The 18,200-nt window shown below is 39.9% G+C and overlaps 1 protein-coding gene across 1 annotated transcript; it reads right to left on the bottom strand.

Annotated features, from left to right (window-relative positions):
- Positions 1–3,850: 3,850 nt before the first annotated feature.
- Positions 3,851–12,320, bottom strand: hmgn7 (high mobility group nucleosomal binding domain 7). Its single transcript, XM_066660195.1, has 6 exons — positions 12,166–12,320; positions 10,086–10,112; positions 9,890–9,919; positions 8,979–9,026; positions 7,879–7,986; positions 3,851–4,839 (listed from the first exon to the last, which is right to left on the bottom strand). Exons 1-6 carry the CDS (start codon positions 12,178–12,180, stop codon positions 4,780–4,782), a joined length of 288 nt encoding a protein of 95 aa, XP_066516292.1. The 5' UTR covers positions 12,181–12,320; the 3' UTR covers positions 3,851–4,779.
- Between the last annotated feature and the right edge of the window lie 5,880 nt (positions 12,321–18,200).

Genomic DNA, 18,200 nt, shown 5'->3' with positions numbered 1-18,200 from the left:
TTCACACACACACACTCACCCAGTCACTCACACCTGTGGACAATTTCTCACACACACACTCACCCAGTCACTCACACCTGTGGACAATTTCACACACACACACTCACCCAGTCACTCACACCTGTGGACAATTTCACACACACACACACTCACCCAGTCACTCACACCTGTGGACAATTTCACACACACACACACTCACCCAGTCATTTACACATGTGGACAATTTCACACACTCACCCAGTCATTTACACCTGTGGACAATTTCACACACTCACCCAGTCAATCACACCTGTGGACAATTTCACACACACACACTCACCCAATCACTCGCACCTGTGGACAATTTCACACACACACTCACCCAGTCACTCACACCTGTGGACAATTTCACACACACACACTCACCCAGTCACTCACACCTGTGGACAATTTCACACACACACACTCACCCAGTCATTTACACCTGTGGACAATTTCACACACACACACTCACCCAGTCACTCACACCTGTGGATAATTTCACACACTCACCTGTGGACAATTTCACACACACACACACTCACCCAGTCACTCACACCTGTGGACTACTTCGCACACACTCACCCAGTCACTCACACCTGTGGAGAAATTCACAAACCTGTAAACAATTTCACACACACTCACCGAATCACTCATACCTGTGGACAATTTCACACACTCGCCCAGTCATTCACACCTGTGGACAATTTCACACCCACCCACCCTGTCACTCACCCAGTCATTCACACCTGTGGACAACTTCATACACTCACCCAGTCATTCACACCTGTGGACAATTTCACACACACTCACCCAGTCACTCACACCTGTGGACAATTTCACACACACTCACCCAGTCACTCACACCTGTGGACAATTTCACACACACTCACACCTGTAGACAACTTCATACACTCACCCAGTCATTCACACCTGTGGACAATTTCACACACACTCACCCAGTCACTCACACCTGTAGACAATTTCACACACTCACCCAGTCACTCACACCTGTGGACAATTTCACACACACTCACCCAGTCACTCACACCTGTGGACAATTTCACACACACTCACACCTGTAGACAACTTCATACACTCACCCAGTCATTCACACCTGTGGACAATTTCACACACACTCACCCAGTCACTCACACCTGTGGACAATTTCACACACACACACACTCACCCAGTCATTTACACCTGTGGACAATTTCACACACTCACCCAGTCACTCACACCTGTGGACAATTTCACACACACACACACTCACCCAGTCATTTACACCTGTGGACAATTTCACACACACACTCACCCAGTCATTTACACCTGTGGACAATTTCACACACTCACCCAGTCATTTACACCTGTGGACAATTTCACACACACTCACCCAGTCATTTACACCTGTGGACAATTTCACACACACACACTCACACCTGTGGACAATTTCACACACACACACTCACCCAGTCATTTACACCTGTGGACAATTTCACACACTCACCCAGTCACTCACACCTGTGGACAATTTCACACACACACACTCACCCAGTCACTCACACCTGTGGACAATTTCACACACACACACACACTCACCCAGTCATTTACACCTGTGGACAATTTCACACACACACTCACCCAGTCATTTACACCTGTGGACAATTTCACACACTCACCCAGTCATTTACACCTGTGGACAATTTCACACACACTCACCCAGTCATTTACACCTGTGGACAATTTCACACACACACACTCACACCTGTGGACAATTTCACACACACACACTCACCCAGTCATTTACACCTGTGGACAATTTCACACACTCACCCAGTCACTCACACCTGTGGACAATTTCACACACACACACTCACCCAGTCACTCACACCTGTGGACAATTTCACACACACAAACACTCCCCCAGTCATTTACACCTGTGGACAATTTCACACACACACACTCACCCAGTCACTCACACCTGTGGACAATTTCACACACTCACCTGTGGACAATTTCACACACACACACACACTCACCCAGTCACTCACACCTGTGGAGAACTTCACAAACCTGTAAACAATTTCACACACACTCACCGAATCACTCATACCTGTGGACAATTTCACACACACTTGCCCAGTCATTCACACCTGTGGACAATTTCACACCCACCCACCCTGTCACTCACCCAGTCATTCACACCTGTGGACAACTTCATACACTCACCCAGTCATTTACACCTGTGGACAATTTCACACACACTCACCCAGTCACTCACACCTGTGGACAATTTCACACACACTCACCCAGTCACTCACACCTGTGGACAATTTCACACACACTCACCCAGTCACTCACACCTGTGGACAATTTCACACACACTCACCCAGTCACTCACACCTGTGGACAATTTCACACACACTCACACCTTTAGACAACTTCATACACTCACCCAGTCATTCACACCTGTGGACAATTTCACACACACTCACCCAGTCACTCACACCTGTAGACAATTTCACACACACACACACACACTCACCTAGTCATTTACACCTGTGGACAATTTCACACACTCACCCAGTCACTCACACCTGTGGACAATTTCACACACACACACACTCACCCAGTCATTTACACCTGTGGACAATTTCACACACACACACTCACCCAGTCACTCACACCTGTGGACAATTTCACACACACACACTCACCCAGTCACTCACACCTGTGGACAATTTCACACACACACCCAGTCACTCACACCTGTGGACAATTTCACACACACACACTCACCCAGTCATTTACACCTGTGGACAATTTCACACACACACACTCACCCAGTCACTCACACCTGTGGACAATTTCACACACACACACACTCACCCAGTCATTTACACCTGTGGACAATTTCACACACACACACACTGACCCAGTCACTCACACCTGTGGACAATTTCACACACTCATCTGTGGACAATTTCACACACACACACTCACCCAGTCACTCACACCTGTGGACAATTTCACACACACACACTCACCCAGTCATTTACACCTGTGGACAATTTCACACACACACACTCACCCAGTCATTTACACCTGTGGACAATTTCACACACACACACACTCACCCAGTCATTTACACCTGTGGACAATTTCACACACACACACACTCACCCAGTCACTCACACCTGTGGACAATTTCACACACACACACACACACACTCACCCAGTCATTTACACCTGTGGACAATTTCACACACTCACCCAGTCATTTACATCTGTGGACAATTTCACACACTCACCCAGTCATTTACATCTGTGGACAATTTCACACACTCACCCAGTCATTTACACCTGTGGACAATTTCACAAACACACACACTCACCCAGTCACTCACACACACACACACTCACCCAGTCATACACCGGTGGATAATTTCTCACACCTGAAGACAACTTCACACGCTCACATATGTAGGTGGATATTGTTGCACAGCCAATCTACCTACAAAAATGTGTTTTTTATTCAGACTAAACAGAGTTAACTAGGTTGAAGAAACCGGGCTGAGACTGATCTGTAAGTTTCTGCACCAAATTTGTACACATGGAAACACTTTGGGAACAGTTATACTCTACTCAGACATGTTTGGACAAAAGGCTACTGTTAAAACTGAGGTCAACACACACTTTGACAAAGAGTTTGTAATATTTATAGCCACCGTGTTACTGTAAATAAAACTACACACTTTATTAATATGGATAGTTATTATAAATTGCAACAAAGTTGAAGAAATAAGGCAGACTTGATAAAGTTTGAGGAAAACTCCAATGATGGTTTTATTGAGTGAGATTCAGGGCACGCTACTTTTTCACAGATGAATTTTCAGTGTTAAAAAAACTCCCAAAAACATTTTTTTTTATATACCATAATTTCATAAAAGTCCCAAACAACAGTCCCCAAACCCACACAAACATTCCCTGTTAACCCTTTCACTGCTGATCACAATTAGATCATGGCATGATACTTTCCGAAGCCAGGAGGCACCTGGAATGTTAACGCTGCTTTGTATAATTTTCTTTTTCCATTTATTTTTCCAGAATTAATTCCTCTTTGTAATAGACCACCGCTGTTTTTTGTTTTCATTTTTTAAAAAGAAAATAAAACAGACCCCCCCAAAACTTAAGAACAAACAGGGCACAAACTCCAGAATAAGACCACAATAACTAACGGACGCACACACACATTCATACACACAACCGGCCACCGGTGCAGGTCCAAGGCATCACACTCCTAAACCGAAATACAGAGCATCCGCGTCAAAATAACCAAACAAAACAAAAACTAAAAAGAGGGGGAAAAAAAACCCAAAAAAAAAAACAGGAAAACAGAAATACACCAAAACCTAAAGTCGCTGCCGTTTCGCACCTCTCATGTTGGAGACAACTCGGATCACGGCTGAAAACCCCCTTCTTTTAGCTTTTTGTTTTTGTGCTAAAAACCTGAACCAGTATTTACAAAATTGCTGATAAAAATATTCCTCTGGTGACAATTGTGGAGAGAGATCCATTTGGGGCTCTGAACCTACTGAAAGAGAAAGGGAGAGTGGGAGAGAGAGGAAGAACGGGGGAGAAAAAAGAAGGGAAAAAGGGAAAGATCGATGGACATATGTGGAAAGAGGAGAGAGAGAGATAGAAGAGGAGAGAGAAAGAAAAAAAAAAAAAAAGAAAAGAAAAAGATGGATGGGCAGGGCGCTACTCAGCCTTAGTCTCCTCCTTCTCAGCCTCAGGCTCCGCCTCCGGAGTCTTCTCGACCTGCATGGCGACAGAAGTGGACCAATCAGAGTTCAGTAGATTTTGATAGCACCAATCGGATTTACTCGTTAAGTTTTGTGCTTAAGACAAAACATGCTCTAAAAAACTGAATTACAGATATTTCACACTTCATTTTCTTTCTAACCTCAGATTCCCCCCCACTTCTGTACAGTAGATATTCACACACATACATCATGAACAATTCACATTAAACAAATTCTTCTGATTACCTGTAGTTGATCTGCAAGTTCAGACCATGCCTTTAACACAACTGTAGTATGGCATGAAGAGTAGATAACTTCGAATACACATACATCAGCCATGACATTAGATTTTCTTGTTTATTACTGTATTCACTGTCCTTTCTCTCAGCTCCACTGACCATACAGAAGCACTGTGTAGTTCTACAATTACACACTGTAGAGCTGAGCGCTTTTGTACCAGCACAACACATCAGTGTCACTGCAGTGCTAAGAATGATCCACCACCCACATCATACCTGCTCTGTGAGTGTTCTGTGGGGGTCCTGAATACTGCACTAGGGTTTGTATTTAGAGAACTGATCTGCATGTGTTTTTGGAAGTGCTATCCATTTGTTGCTTTAAGACATAACTAATATCTATCCATAAATCAGACATTAATTGCAAGAAAACAGATAAATGAAGGTAAACTCTGTAAAGGACTTGGGCTACATCAATACCACTAGCACAAAAGGGAACTGTGCAAAAGGTGCTGAGCATTATGGTATCAAATAAAATAATAGTTACATGTACTTTTTGTTGCTTTTCCTAAATTACTATGTTTCCAAAACTAATTATAGTCCCATCATTACGTATACTATATCTTGACTTGCATGAACATATTTTATTATTTATCTGGCCGAAATTATTATTTGTGATGTACCCTCTAAATTCAGGTCCAGAAAGGCTTGACTATTATCTTGACTGTTATATCTGAATAGGAAGTGTGAACTTAACAGTGCATGACGATTACAGGCCAATGACACTGCGTTATACTCTCTGGTAGTCTTGACATGTCCAGATTATTAGGATTTATAATTTTAAAAGCAAGCTACAATTTTTGTATTGAGTGGTTACAAAGTACAGGAATTTGAACTTTTGTAGACTCTAGTAAACTTCTGGGTCTGTGCAAAATTTCAGTTTAATTTAACACAAAAGGATTTAATAAAAATAAATAAATAAAAACTTTCTAATTAGGGGTACACCAATTTTATGGCCCAATACAATAACTGATACTCAGCACCTTGATTAACCAATACAGATATTAATAAACGATAACTGAATTTTTATTTATTTATTTTTTAAAGCAAATTGACATCAGACTAAAAAATAAATTAATAAATAAAAACAAAAACAATTTATTTTTTTACCATAGGACAAATATGTTCTTCAGTATTTGTACATATTTGTAGTTTTTAAGTCTTAAATGTTTATTAGGTGTAGTTTATTTATACGTTACAGATGGTTCTGATTGTTTTTAGAGGGGCGGTAATTAGTGCAATATCGGTTTTTTTTTTTAGTGAGCAAGGGAGAGAGAGAAATAAAGCAGCTCTGAGCAAAGGAGAATGAATGTGTTTAATAATTTATCATTTTCAGTAATAAATTCTGATGTTGCATGACTCAATATACATGTTTACTTTTTTAATAGGAATATACACAAGCAATAAAAAGGCCCCAAGATATAATTTGTAATTACCGGCTAAAATTCCAATATTAGACAGATTATAAATAAAATAAAAATATCGTGAAATACTTTGGCCAATCATATGCTTGCTTCCCTATCTTCTAACAGTGAAATAAATTAAGGTATGCTAGCCATGATTTGTCAGAAAACTAAGCGTGTTAAATAAATGCTAATAGAACTCTAGTCTAAGTTTAAAGGGGACATTCTCCCTGTTTTTTCCACATTTATGTTTCTTAAGGAAATGTCTGTTACCTGCTTTGGTCAAAACTCCAAAAGCTCCACAGCAGTGTTCTCCCCATTTAAACAGCCCTGTTCAGCGCCTGTTCCTTTAAAAGATAATGAGCCGCTCACTTTCCCAACCCCACAACCTGAGTGCACAGCAGTGAGAAGCAAGGTGCGGAAGCTCTGGTTTTTGCTTGGTTCTTTCTTCCCCATTTTGATTCTTATTTCCCATTTTTACTCAGCGCTCCTATTTCTCCAAGCTTGTTGTGTCTGTTTTGCTGCTTTTAACCTCATCTTTTTGCGAACATAAACCCCGGGTCCAACACTGTGACTGGAGAAACTCAGATGGGGCAGGAAAGGTCCTGAATGGGGGTCCTACACTTGACGTCAGAAGCGGAGCAGAATCAGAATGACATGTTTTAACCCCTTGTTTGCTGGACTGTCATGAATTGAACAAGAGATTTAATGATAATATGACCCTTTTAAGAACATCTGTACATATTTCAGAAATATTAGCATGTGAAAAAGGAATCATTTAAAAGTGTCTGAATATTGGAAATATTGTTTAAATTAAACTGCATCAGCAAATTCTCAAGGTTTGAATAAGCTATATAAATCCTGCTATATAATATGTTCACACTGTTCATAGCCGTGCATACATTACGTTCCCATGTTCGGCATTTTGTGTATATTTATTGGGTCTTGGAATATAGGTTGTAAATCTGGTGTGGTTTTTGAACATGTGATTTTTAATGCTTTCGGCGCTGCAGTTTGATTCTGCTCATTCTATCTGAAGTATGGTATAGAAGATACATGCCTTTCTTAAGCACTCTAATACATTTTTTTTTTATTTATGTATTTTAGTCTCTAATAGCTGATCCAACAGATTTATTTGTGAATATTAGAGTATCTTAAAATATATAAATTATATGGCACATTCTCTATATTTCCATGCCATGTGTAAGCAGTGAAATTAGTGTATTTTAATTCTTAATTGTAGATTCATAATTTATGATGAAATAATTGTATCAGAGTACCTAGATTAAATCTATGGCACACAACTGCTCGACTGCATTACGAATCTTGACATTCTGCACAAGAACTGATCCGCACCTCGTTAGTCTTGGTCTCTCCGTTTTCTGACTGGTTTTCCTCCTTGTTTTCCTCAGCCTTTGCCTTCGTCTTCTTGTCCTCCTTTTTATCGTTTACTTCTTTCTCTTTCTATCAATCAGAGTGAGAGCAAAAAAGAGGAAAAAAGATTAACGTCAAACAATGAAACAATAGAATACAACTAAAAAGACATTATTGTCCTTTTTTGTAAACCCTATCAAGGATGAAAAACAAGGGCTACAGCCATTAGCATCTCCTTGTAGAGTAGTTTTCAAACATGAGTATGTGAGTGAGTTATAAGTCAATTTCATAAGGTGCTTTACATATAAATACCATATTTCTTGAAAGAATTTGCCAGTGCTCATTGCTAAGGATACACCCATGCTCAAATTAATGGCACTTTATTTAAAAAAAAAAAGTTATAAATTCTATAAATAATACAGTTTGTTTTGTTGAGGATGGTGTATACATAGTATCTACATATAGTATGATATAGTATCTACATAAGTCAGTTTATTCAGGTCTACTGTATTCAGTGTATATTCATTACATGGTCCTGTTTAGGTGCATTGATGTATATTTACTGAATTGTAATTTCATGAACACGTGTTCACTGTCATTTCCATATAAACTCTTTAGTGATTACTGAAATTATATTTAGTGCAGTGTTGTCCGGTTTAGTTACACTCTTGTTTGTTTATTACATCACAGCCTGTAATTGCACTAGGTCTTTTTGTATTTCAGTGTAGTGTTTTTATTAAATTGTCTGTCTTACAGTGTTGCCAGTGTTTACATTTCATTTTGTAGATTACTGAACTGCAATCTTATGCCTTGTCTGAGTCTGTGTTGTAGTGTTAGTAAGTTAATGTATTTTATCTTCATCTTCTTTAACTCCACTGTTCACTTACTGTGTTGTAATTCGTCATACTGTACCACACTCTCTGGAGTAACTGCCCTGTCTTTGACTGTATCTTGTTCCCCTGTTCTGTGTGGTCCCATAAACAGTAGTCAATCTTGTATGTTGCACCAACATTATTTAATTCCACCTGATCCTTTCCTTTGCTGTAATAAAAGGAAGCTCTTTTTGATCTTCATTTTCTTACCTTAGGTGTTTTCTTGGGTTTGGGCTCAGGTTTAGGAGGAGTTGGTTTCTGCAGGCAACAAACAGAAACAATTCCTTTCAACCATCAAAAGCATTCAGAGCAGCACAAACAGAAACCCACAACACATCTAAACAGCTTCTCTGCAAACAGATCCATTGTATCTCATCTGAAAAACAGACTTCTAGTGTAGTAGGGGTTTCTGGAGGGTCAGAACTGAGTGATGATCATACTGCTTTGATATATAATGTGCTGTGAAGTCTGCTCCACAAGAACTGAAATACAGTAAACTGGACAGGAATCAACAGGTTGAATATTGTTGTTTTCATTCCAGCTGGTTCAGTGTCATAGAAAGAGGGGCTGAGTCTTAATGTGCTTGAATGATCCACTGTAGTTACAGGACATAATGTATGTTCCCAATTTTGGCCACACAAACTGTAAATCTTACAAAATAATCTATGGATATAATATTAAAAACTATACTATATACAACTTTCCGTTGTGTTCATAATTTGTGATAAAACATACCTTACATCATTGTTTTAGTAACTTTACATTTTTCAGAGTAACAAATTCAGTTATGGAGAATATAAATCCATATTCAGTTCAGTTTCTGAATCTCATTTAGTGCCCACACCCCCCACATAAAAAAAGGTGTGAAGGGAAACTTGAAGACTGCTCTAAACTAAAGTAACTGATAAGCAACAAGATCTCCGTGAGGCTGAGCTACAAAAAAATATTTTGAGTAATATCAGCCTCCTGTGTAGATATGTATATAAATCAGGGAGTAAATTATAGACATCTTTAAATGTTATTTTTGTTATCAGTGTATTAGAGTAACGTGACTAGCTGGACAGTATGTTTCCAGCTCTATTGAATATGAAAAGAGAAGGAAAAACAGAAGAGATACTTACTGCAGATAACCTGGCAGACCTTCTCTGAGGCTATGAAGGTAAAACACACACACACACACTTAGGTCAGGTGTGACAAGGTGAGCACAGGTTGAAACAAACAGCGTAACTACACTTCTCTCACAAATATTTGTATACAAATGGTAAAGTTAGTTTACTGTTTTAAATATTTGTGGCAAACTATTTTATTTATTTTACCTCCTCCTTGACCTCTCCATCATTTCCCTGCAAACACACAATCAGAGTAGCACATTAGTCACGTGGCTTGGTGAAGTTGTAATATTCAGACACTAGGGGGAAAAAAAAGTACGAAAATATCTCAGATGCTCAAAGATAAAGAGAACAGCACAGAGAATATGATGATACCAAATAAACATAGAACAAGTAACCTTCCCACCTCCTGTAGTTATGCCAGTGCTGAATGATTTAGAGTCTATCTGTGATTTTTATTTTGAATATTGTGATTAATTTCTGTAGGCTAAAAAGATTAAGGCCTGGTCAATAACTCCAGGGTATTTACTTTGTCAGGTTCCACCTCCAACGCTGAATGTGGTGTGCCACAACACTATCACTGTTAATATCACACGTTGACCATGTGTGTAAAATCTGATGCATACTCACAGAGATAACTTCCGTTATAAGTTAAGGATCGTAATCCTTCTCCAGGGGGGTATTCCACAAGAGTTAGCCAGATAACGTAAGCCAAAATGATGAGTTGTCAAATAAAACTTCTTCCTCCACTCCTCGTGTTGGTCAAAGTTGATGTCTGGCTTACATTACCTAGTTAAGTTAGAAAATTCTGCTTTATGGAATACCCCACCTTGTAAAGTGAAAACCTCGGTGACAGAGGGTTTTGTTTATAGGTGTTTGGTTGCTTCTGGTTGGTCCTGAGAGTTCACCAGCTCTGTGAAAGATGGGTTGAGTTTATTGTTTAAATCTGTGTTAATGCTCGTGAGGTTTTAACTGCGATTTGGAAATTAAACCTAGATTTAAACAGAGGTTTATAGAGGTCATAATAGGCAAATGATATTTCATCCTCAAAGAGCAAGGCATTAGTTAAAGTGTTGTTTGTGTTAAACATGGCCTGTTTATGAAGGACATGTCTGAAGCCCTGTCTTGAGTTCAAACTTGTATACAAGTTTAAAGTTGCATTAAGCATGTTCATCAGAGTGCCTTTCTGTCACTGTAGTTCACCTCCCTATCTGCCAGAGGTTGCACATCCCAAACCCTGACCAATGAACTTGGGCATTAGTTAAGGCAACCTCCAGCAGGCAAGCAGATGAGCCACCACCATAAAGACTACTACTACTCTGGTCCAGAGTGCAGCTTTTCATAGAGGTTTTCTCAGGCATAAAAGCATGTGTGCTAATGCAGCTACTAAATTAAATAGTTTTTATCATGTTCTTCATGACAACATTTATCTACATTTCACTAGTTAAAATGTGAAATCAAATTTGCAATTGCACATTTAATGCCACTCAGCTGATCGTGTAATGCAGCTCTTGCCGTTTGAAAATTGCACTCAATTTCAAATAGGTTTTTATATAATAATCGTCCTTCACCCCCACGGAAAATGTCTTTTGTTTTAAGAAATATCTGAATGAGCCATGACCTGTTCCTGCAGGACCAGTCTGTTTGGAGCGGTGTGTGAGGGTGTGGAGGTGCAGGTTTAATGTGACTGATTCTGTTCGGAGACATTTCGCGGCGGAGGCTCAACTCCTTTTCTCCAAAGGGGGAGGGGCACTGAATCGGTGCCTCCGCGGCGCTATCTGGCGGCAAGAAGCTGCCATGACACGCCCGTCGTCCACGGCGAACAAAGAAAACGTATTAAAATTGTTTATTAACGCGGCGCCCTATGGAGGAAGTCAATACGACTTCTGAAATGGGAGTCGTCGATGTATTTTTTCATGGCCGCTCGACGGCAGTTGGTGCCCTTTCGAGCTTATAATCTGCCGTTGTTTTTCGCACAGCATGGCTGCGGCTTTACACGGGCATGGAGACCTCACTCCTGCCCACAGTCGAGCTTGAGAAAGCGCTGCCCGAGGAGAAGGAAAAACGTCTCCCTATTCGCAGAGCCGTCAGCTAAAAATAGGGCGATTTGTCAGAAAAATCCTAAAAATTACGACGCACCGCTATCCGCGGACACATTCGAGAAAAGTCGAAAGGATTCCTATATAAAAATATATAACCCTCGTTGTCTCTAGGGCTTCCTAATTTCGCGACTGATTTGTGAGGGACTAAAGTGTATCCGAACCCCGCGCTCGGCTTTTCTACATACCTTTCTCTTGGGCATGTCGGCTTTATGGATAATTTTGCTCCTTCTATGCGAAACTAACAGGTTATCTTTGAGATTTCAGAGTTCACGGATGAGGGAGACTGCCGTCCGCTATGCACTAATTTCTGTAGTAAACAGTGAAGCTGGGCTACATTACAGCCAGTGGTTGAATGGGGGGGGAGCAGGGGCGGGGCCAACCTGGAATCGACGTCTCTCTCAACCTATCACAAGCGGCCTTTACAGAGCCACTCTGAACTCGCGCTGTGTTTTGGGCGCGAAATCCTGAGGAGAAGGAGATGGAACGCTTCTCGCTCGACATTTTTATCCTTCGAGAAAAAAACAAGTCTATAAAGGTTGCATGTTTGATATTCTACGTGATGCTTCCATCTGTACACTAAACTCCCCATTCAAGCGGCATGGCTCGAATGTGGCTCTAAAAAGCCACATGTAGCTGTGTTTTCATGTTCCTGAAAAGAAACCCACTGAAATGTTAGGTTATCATTCATCATGGCGGCAGGTGTTGCATAATAAACCGACAGGGTGCAGAGAAAAGCCTTTCCACACATAAGAGTTCCCCTAAATGCGTTCCTTTACAACACTTTCTGACATCATGCCCCACAACTGTTGTGCAATCTATACACTGAAAGATGTTGCGGAGACTTTGAAAATACTTTTAAAAGTCTAAAATCGAACACTCTTTACCATTTTAAAAACATTATTTTTAGCCACAGAGTTGCAAAGACTGGATATCTTAAAGGTGATTATTTGTACAAGTCAGGATTAATGTCTACACTAGTCCATTTTTCTGGAGTGTCTTATTGTAGTGCCCTTACCTTGCCACCAGATGCCGTGCCTCTTGATTCTCAACTTATGTCCTAGTCAAAATGGCCCCAAGTCAGGCGGTTAGTCAAAGTCAAAGTGAAATTTTTTTGTCATTCAGATTTAACAACATGAGTGCATAGCTGAACGAGATTGCTTTTCTCCAAACTTCGATGTGCAAGTATAAACACAGGGCAAACACACGAGACATACTAGTAACATACTAGTGCACAAGAGACATAAATATAAATAGAGAAAAAACTATAAACAAATAGAAAAGGTTTACTTTGCACTTTGTACAGAAACATTGCAGTGATAATATTATTGCATACTGTACAGATAATGTAAACATAACACAGCAGATGTAAAGTGGAATGGTGCTAGATTATGATTATAACGATGAGATTACTGCACACAAATTTGCAGCATTAAGAAATGAGATGTGAGTTGCAAAATATATATATAAATACAGCGTGGGCCATTTATATGGATACACCTTAATAAAATGGGAATGGTTGGTGATATTAACTTCCTGTTTGTGGCACAATAGTATATGGGAGGGGGGAAACTTTTCAGGATGGGTGGTGACCATGGTGGCCATTTTGGATCCATCTTTTGTTTTTTCAATGGGAAGAGAATGGGAAGGTCATGTGACACATTAAACTTACTGGGAATTTCACAAGAAAAACAAAACGCAGGAGAAATGCTAGCACAGGCTTCCAGTATCCGTAGTTTCAGGTGCTGCACATCTTGTATCTTCACAGCATAGAAAATTGCCTTCAGATGACCCCAAAGATAAAAGTCTAAGGGGGTCAGATTGGGAGACCTTGGGGGCCATTCAACTGGCCCATAACGACCAATCCACTTTCCAGGAAACTGTTCATCTAGGAATGCTCGGACCTGACACCCATAATGTGGTGGTTCACCATCTTGCTGGAAAAACTCAGGGAATGTGCTAACTTCAGTGCATAAAGAGGGAAACACATCATCATGTAGCAGTTTCGCATATCCAGTGGCCTTGAGGTTTCCATTGATGAAAAATGGCCCCACTATCTTTGTACCCCATATACCACACCATACCATCATTTTTTGTTCCAACATTCTTGGAGGGATCTATTCAATGTGGGTTAGTGTCAGACCAATAGCGGAGGTTTTGTTTGTTAACTTAACCATTCACATAAAAGTTTGCCTCATCACTGAACGAAATCTTCTGTGTAAACTGAGGGTCCTGTTCCAATTTTTGTTTTGCCCATTCTGCAAATTCAGTGCGCTGATCTGGGTCATCCTCGTTGAGATGCTGCAGCAGCTGGAGTTTGTAAGGGTGCCATTTGTGAGTAGCTAATATCCGCCAAAGTGATGTTCGACTGATGCCACTCTCCAGTGACATGTGGCGAGTGTTACACTGTGGGCTCTTGCTGAATGAAGCTAGGACAGCCACTGATGTTTCTTCATTAGTGCCAGTTTTCATGCGTCCACATTTTGGCAAATCCAACACTGAACCAGATTAACGAAACTTGGCAAGCAGTTTGCTAACTGTAGCATGGGAGATGGGGGGTCTCGTAGGGTGTCTTGCATTGAAACCTGCTGCAATGGCCTTGTTACTGCATTCACCAGACATCAACACAATTTCTATCCACTCCCCACATGTTAAACTCTGCAACATGTCAATGGCCGTAAACAAAAAGAAACTTGTAAATAACTCATGAAAGAATAAAGTTACATTAAAACCAAGCACACCATTGTTTTTCTTGTGAAATTTCAAATAAGTTTGATGTGTCACGTGACCCTCTTCCCATTGAAAAAACAAAAGTTGGATCCAAAATGGCCGACTTCAAAATGGCCACCATGGTCACCACTCATCTTGAAAAGTTTTCCCCCTCCCATATACTAATGTGCCACAAACAGGAAGTTAATATCACCAACCATTCCCATTTTATTAAGGTGTATCCATATAAATGGCCCACCCTGTATATATACAGGTGCTGGTTATAAAATTAGAATATCATGAAAAAGTTGATTTATTTCAGTAATTCCATTCAAAAAGTGAAATTTGTATATTATAATCATTCATTACACACAGACTGATATATTTCAAGTGTTTATTTCTTTAATTTGAGTATTATAACTGACAACTAATAAAAATTCCAAATTAAATACCTCAGAAAATTAGAATATTGTGAAAAGACTGCTGACTTGACAATTGTCCAGAAGACGACCATTGACACCTTACACAAGCAGGGCAAGACACAAAAGGTCATTGCTAAAGAGGCTGGCTGTTCACAGAGCTCTGTGTCCAAGCACATTAATAGAGAGCCGAAGGGAAGGAAAAGATTTAGAAAAAAATGTGTACAAGCAATAGGGATAATCTTTTTTTTTTACATTTCCTTTGGAAAGCAAGGTCCCAGAGTCTGGAGGAAGAGAGGAGAGGCACAGAATCCACGTTGCTTGAGGTTCATTGTAAAGTTTCCACAGTCAGTGATGGTTTGGGGTGCCATGTCATCTGCTGGTGTTGGTCCACTGTGTTTTCTGAGATACAAGGTCAACGCAGCCATCTACCAGGAAGTTTTAGAGCACTTCATGCTTCCTGCTGCTGACCAACTTTATGGAGATGCAGATTTCATTTTCCAACAGGAATTGACACCTGTACACAGTGCCAAAGCTATCAGTACCTGGTTTAAGGACCATGGTATCCCTGTTCTTAATTGGCCAGCAAACTCACCTGACCTTAACCCCATAGAGAATCTATGGGGTATTGTGAAGAGGAAGATGCAATATGCCAGACCCAACAATACAGAAGAGCTGAAGGCTGTATTGGTCTTTAGTAATATTCTAATTTTCTGAGATACTGAGTTTGGGGTTTTCATTAGTTGTCAGTTATCCTCAAATTAAAAGAAAAAATAAACACTTGAAATATATCAGTCTGTGTGTAATGATTGACTATAATATACACGTTTCCCTTTTTGAACGGAATTAGTGAAATAAATCAACTTTTTCATGATATTCTAATTTTATGACCAGCACCTGTATATGAATAATAATACTGTGTTCAAACATTTGAGTGTGTGTTCTAAGTTAAACAGTTCTGATAGTCCTCATATGCATAAGTTGAGTAGTTGGTGGGCATATGGAAGATGACATGAGTATTGAGTATTTGACATTGACATTTGAGTTCAACAGTCCTGATAGACCTGCATGTCAACCAGTGTTATGTAGTCTAATGGAATGTGGGAAGAAGCTTTTGCTGAGTCTGGCAGTCCTGCACTGTATGCTGCGGTAGCGTTTGCCAGAGGGCAGCAGTCTGAACAGTCCATGAGCTGAGTGGGATCTCTGACTGTCTTGGTGGCTCTGCTGTGGCACCGGAACAGGTACAGATCTTGTACAGGTGGAAGTGAGGTTCTGATTACTCTCTCAGCTGTCCTCACAACTCTGTGGAGTGATTTCTGGTCGTGCAGCTGCCATACCAGACTGGGATGCTGCTGGTCAGGATGCTCTCTATTGTTCCTCTGTAAAACATTGTAAGGATATGAGGGGGAAGGTTTGCTCTTTTCATACTACGTAGGAAGTGAAGGCGCTGCTGTGCCCTCTTGACAAGGGAGGTGGTGTTTGTGGGCCACTTCTGAGCCACACTTCCATATATCAACAGGTTTTCTCTTGCACAGAAGGCACTTATTCTGCTCAATGCTATTGCGAAATGTACCATTTTTAAGTCACATTCTTCATACTGCAGTATATTTGTACAAGTTACAATACAATATTCAATTGCTTAACACTCATTGAAATGTCAAACAAGAAAAAGTTGACTTAAGGCCACCTTATGACATTAATGCAAACAAATGGAACTTAGCACAACTCTAGAAAAACATTTCATTCTGAAACTGGACATTTTTCTGCAAAACTAAAAACTTAAACTAAAGACTTATTTTAGAATGTCAAAGTAGAATTCCTCCAAAATATCAAAATATTTATTTCTTAAATTAATTAATAACCTCTTGCTAACCTTAGGCAGTGCTGTAAGCAGAATTTTGATAAGAACCTGCCCTCAAATTCCATTTGAGACACATTTTGAAGGTAGCAATACCAATCCCACATTTGCTAGCCAGAACATTTGGAAATAGCAGATGGCAATAATATATTAAGATGAATTTTATGAACTTACATTTGTACAGAAACTTAGCTGGGTCAACTACATTCCTGCAGCTGGCACTACTTGTGTACTGCTGACTGTGCTGACACCCAGGATTTTGTGAAATGTAGGCAGCAAAGATTAATCTACAAGGCCTTCAAGAATCAGCCAAACTGAGGTACCTAGCATGCAAAATTTTATACAAACATCTAGTTCAGCCACAACACAGTGCCTTCCTTCCTCTGAATATTGCCTCAGTCCAGCATTTATGATGTTTTAGACAGGACGTCTAGCAAGGAGATGGCAGACTATATGGTTGTTTCACTGAGGACAAAGTTAGAGGTCCACTGGCGTTTTGCACAGTGTTTTCTGGGCAGACCACCGGTGATTAAACAGAATTTTAAAGAAAATGCCACATTTGATCATTTTTCCATGCACTGTCCAATTTACAAATTTTTCTTTCATTAGGTTCTTTTTTAGTCTTTATAAATTAGATTAGTAAATAATTTTAATTCAGCACAGTGTTAACATTTTTGCTGGTAATATTTGTATTAGGTTGTTTTCTAGAATAAAAGTCTCTGTGAATTTAAAATCTGCTCGAGGTGATTAAAAGTAGTTATAATCTATACACAGGACAGTAATCTGAGCAGTGGTCTACAGTCAGTGGTGTGCCAACATTTTTATGTCAGTGGACTGAAATATGCTCACTGTCTGGGACAGGATAACTGAAAATATAATTTCTAGGATTAAAAAATAGTTTTGAACGAGAGTCATCAAAATGTTTCCTTACTTACTATATCTACAATGTTCAAATGAGATAAAGATAAATATAAGATGGGTTTATAGCTTTTTTTCCTATTTAGATGTGCATTTTCCTCTAAATAAAGCATCTCTCTTTTGTTCTGCTCTGCTGCAGATGGGAGTGTGGTTTTCAGAGACTGAGGTGTGTGTGTATAAGAGTATGTATGTGAATGAGGCCTTCCTTTTTCTCAGTTCTGCTTTGGACACTATAAGAACATGGTGTGTGCCTGTCTGAATGTGTTTGTGTATGGCCAATCTGCTTGCACTTCCTCTTTATCTACACTGGTTTGAGCAG

The sequence above is a fragment of the Hoplias malabaricus genome, chromosome 2 (assembly GCF_029633855.1).
Source record: "Hoplias malabaricus isolate fHopMal1 chromosome 2, fHopMal1.hap1, whole genome shotgun sequence".
Taxonomy (NCBI): Eukaryota; Metazoa; Chordata; class Actinopteri; order Characiformes; family Erythrinidae; genus Hoplias; species Hoplias malabaricus.
This window is presented reverse-complemented; position numbering and strand designations above follow the sequence as displayed.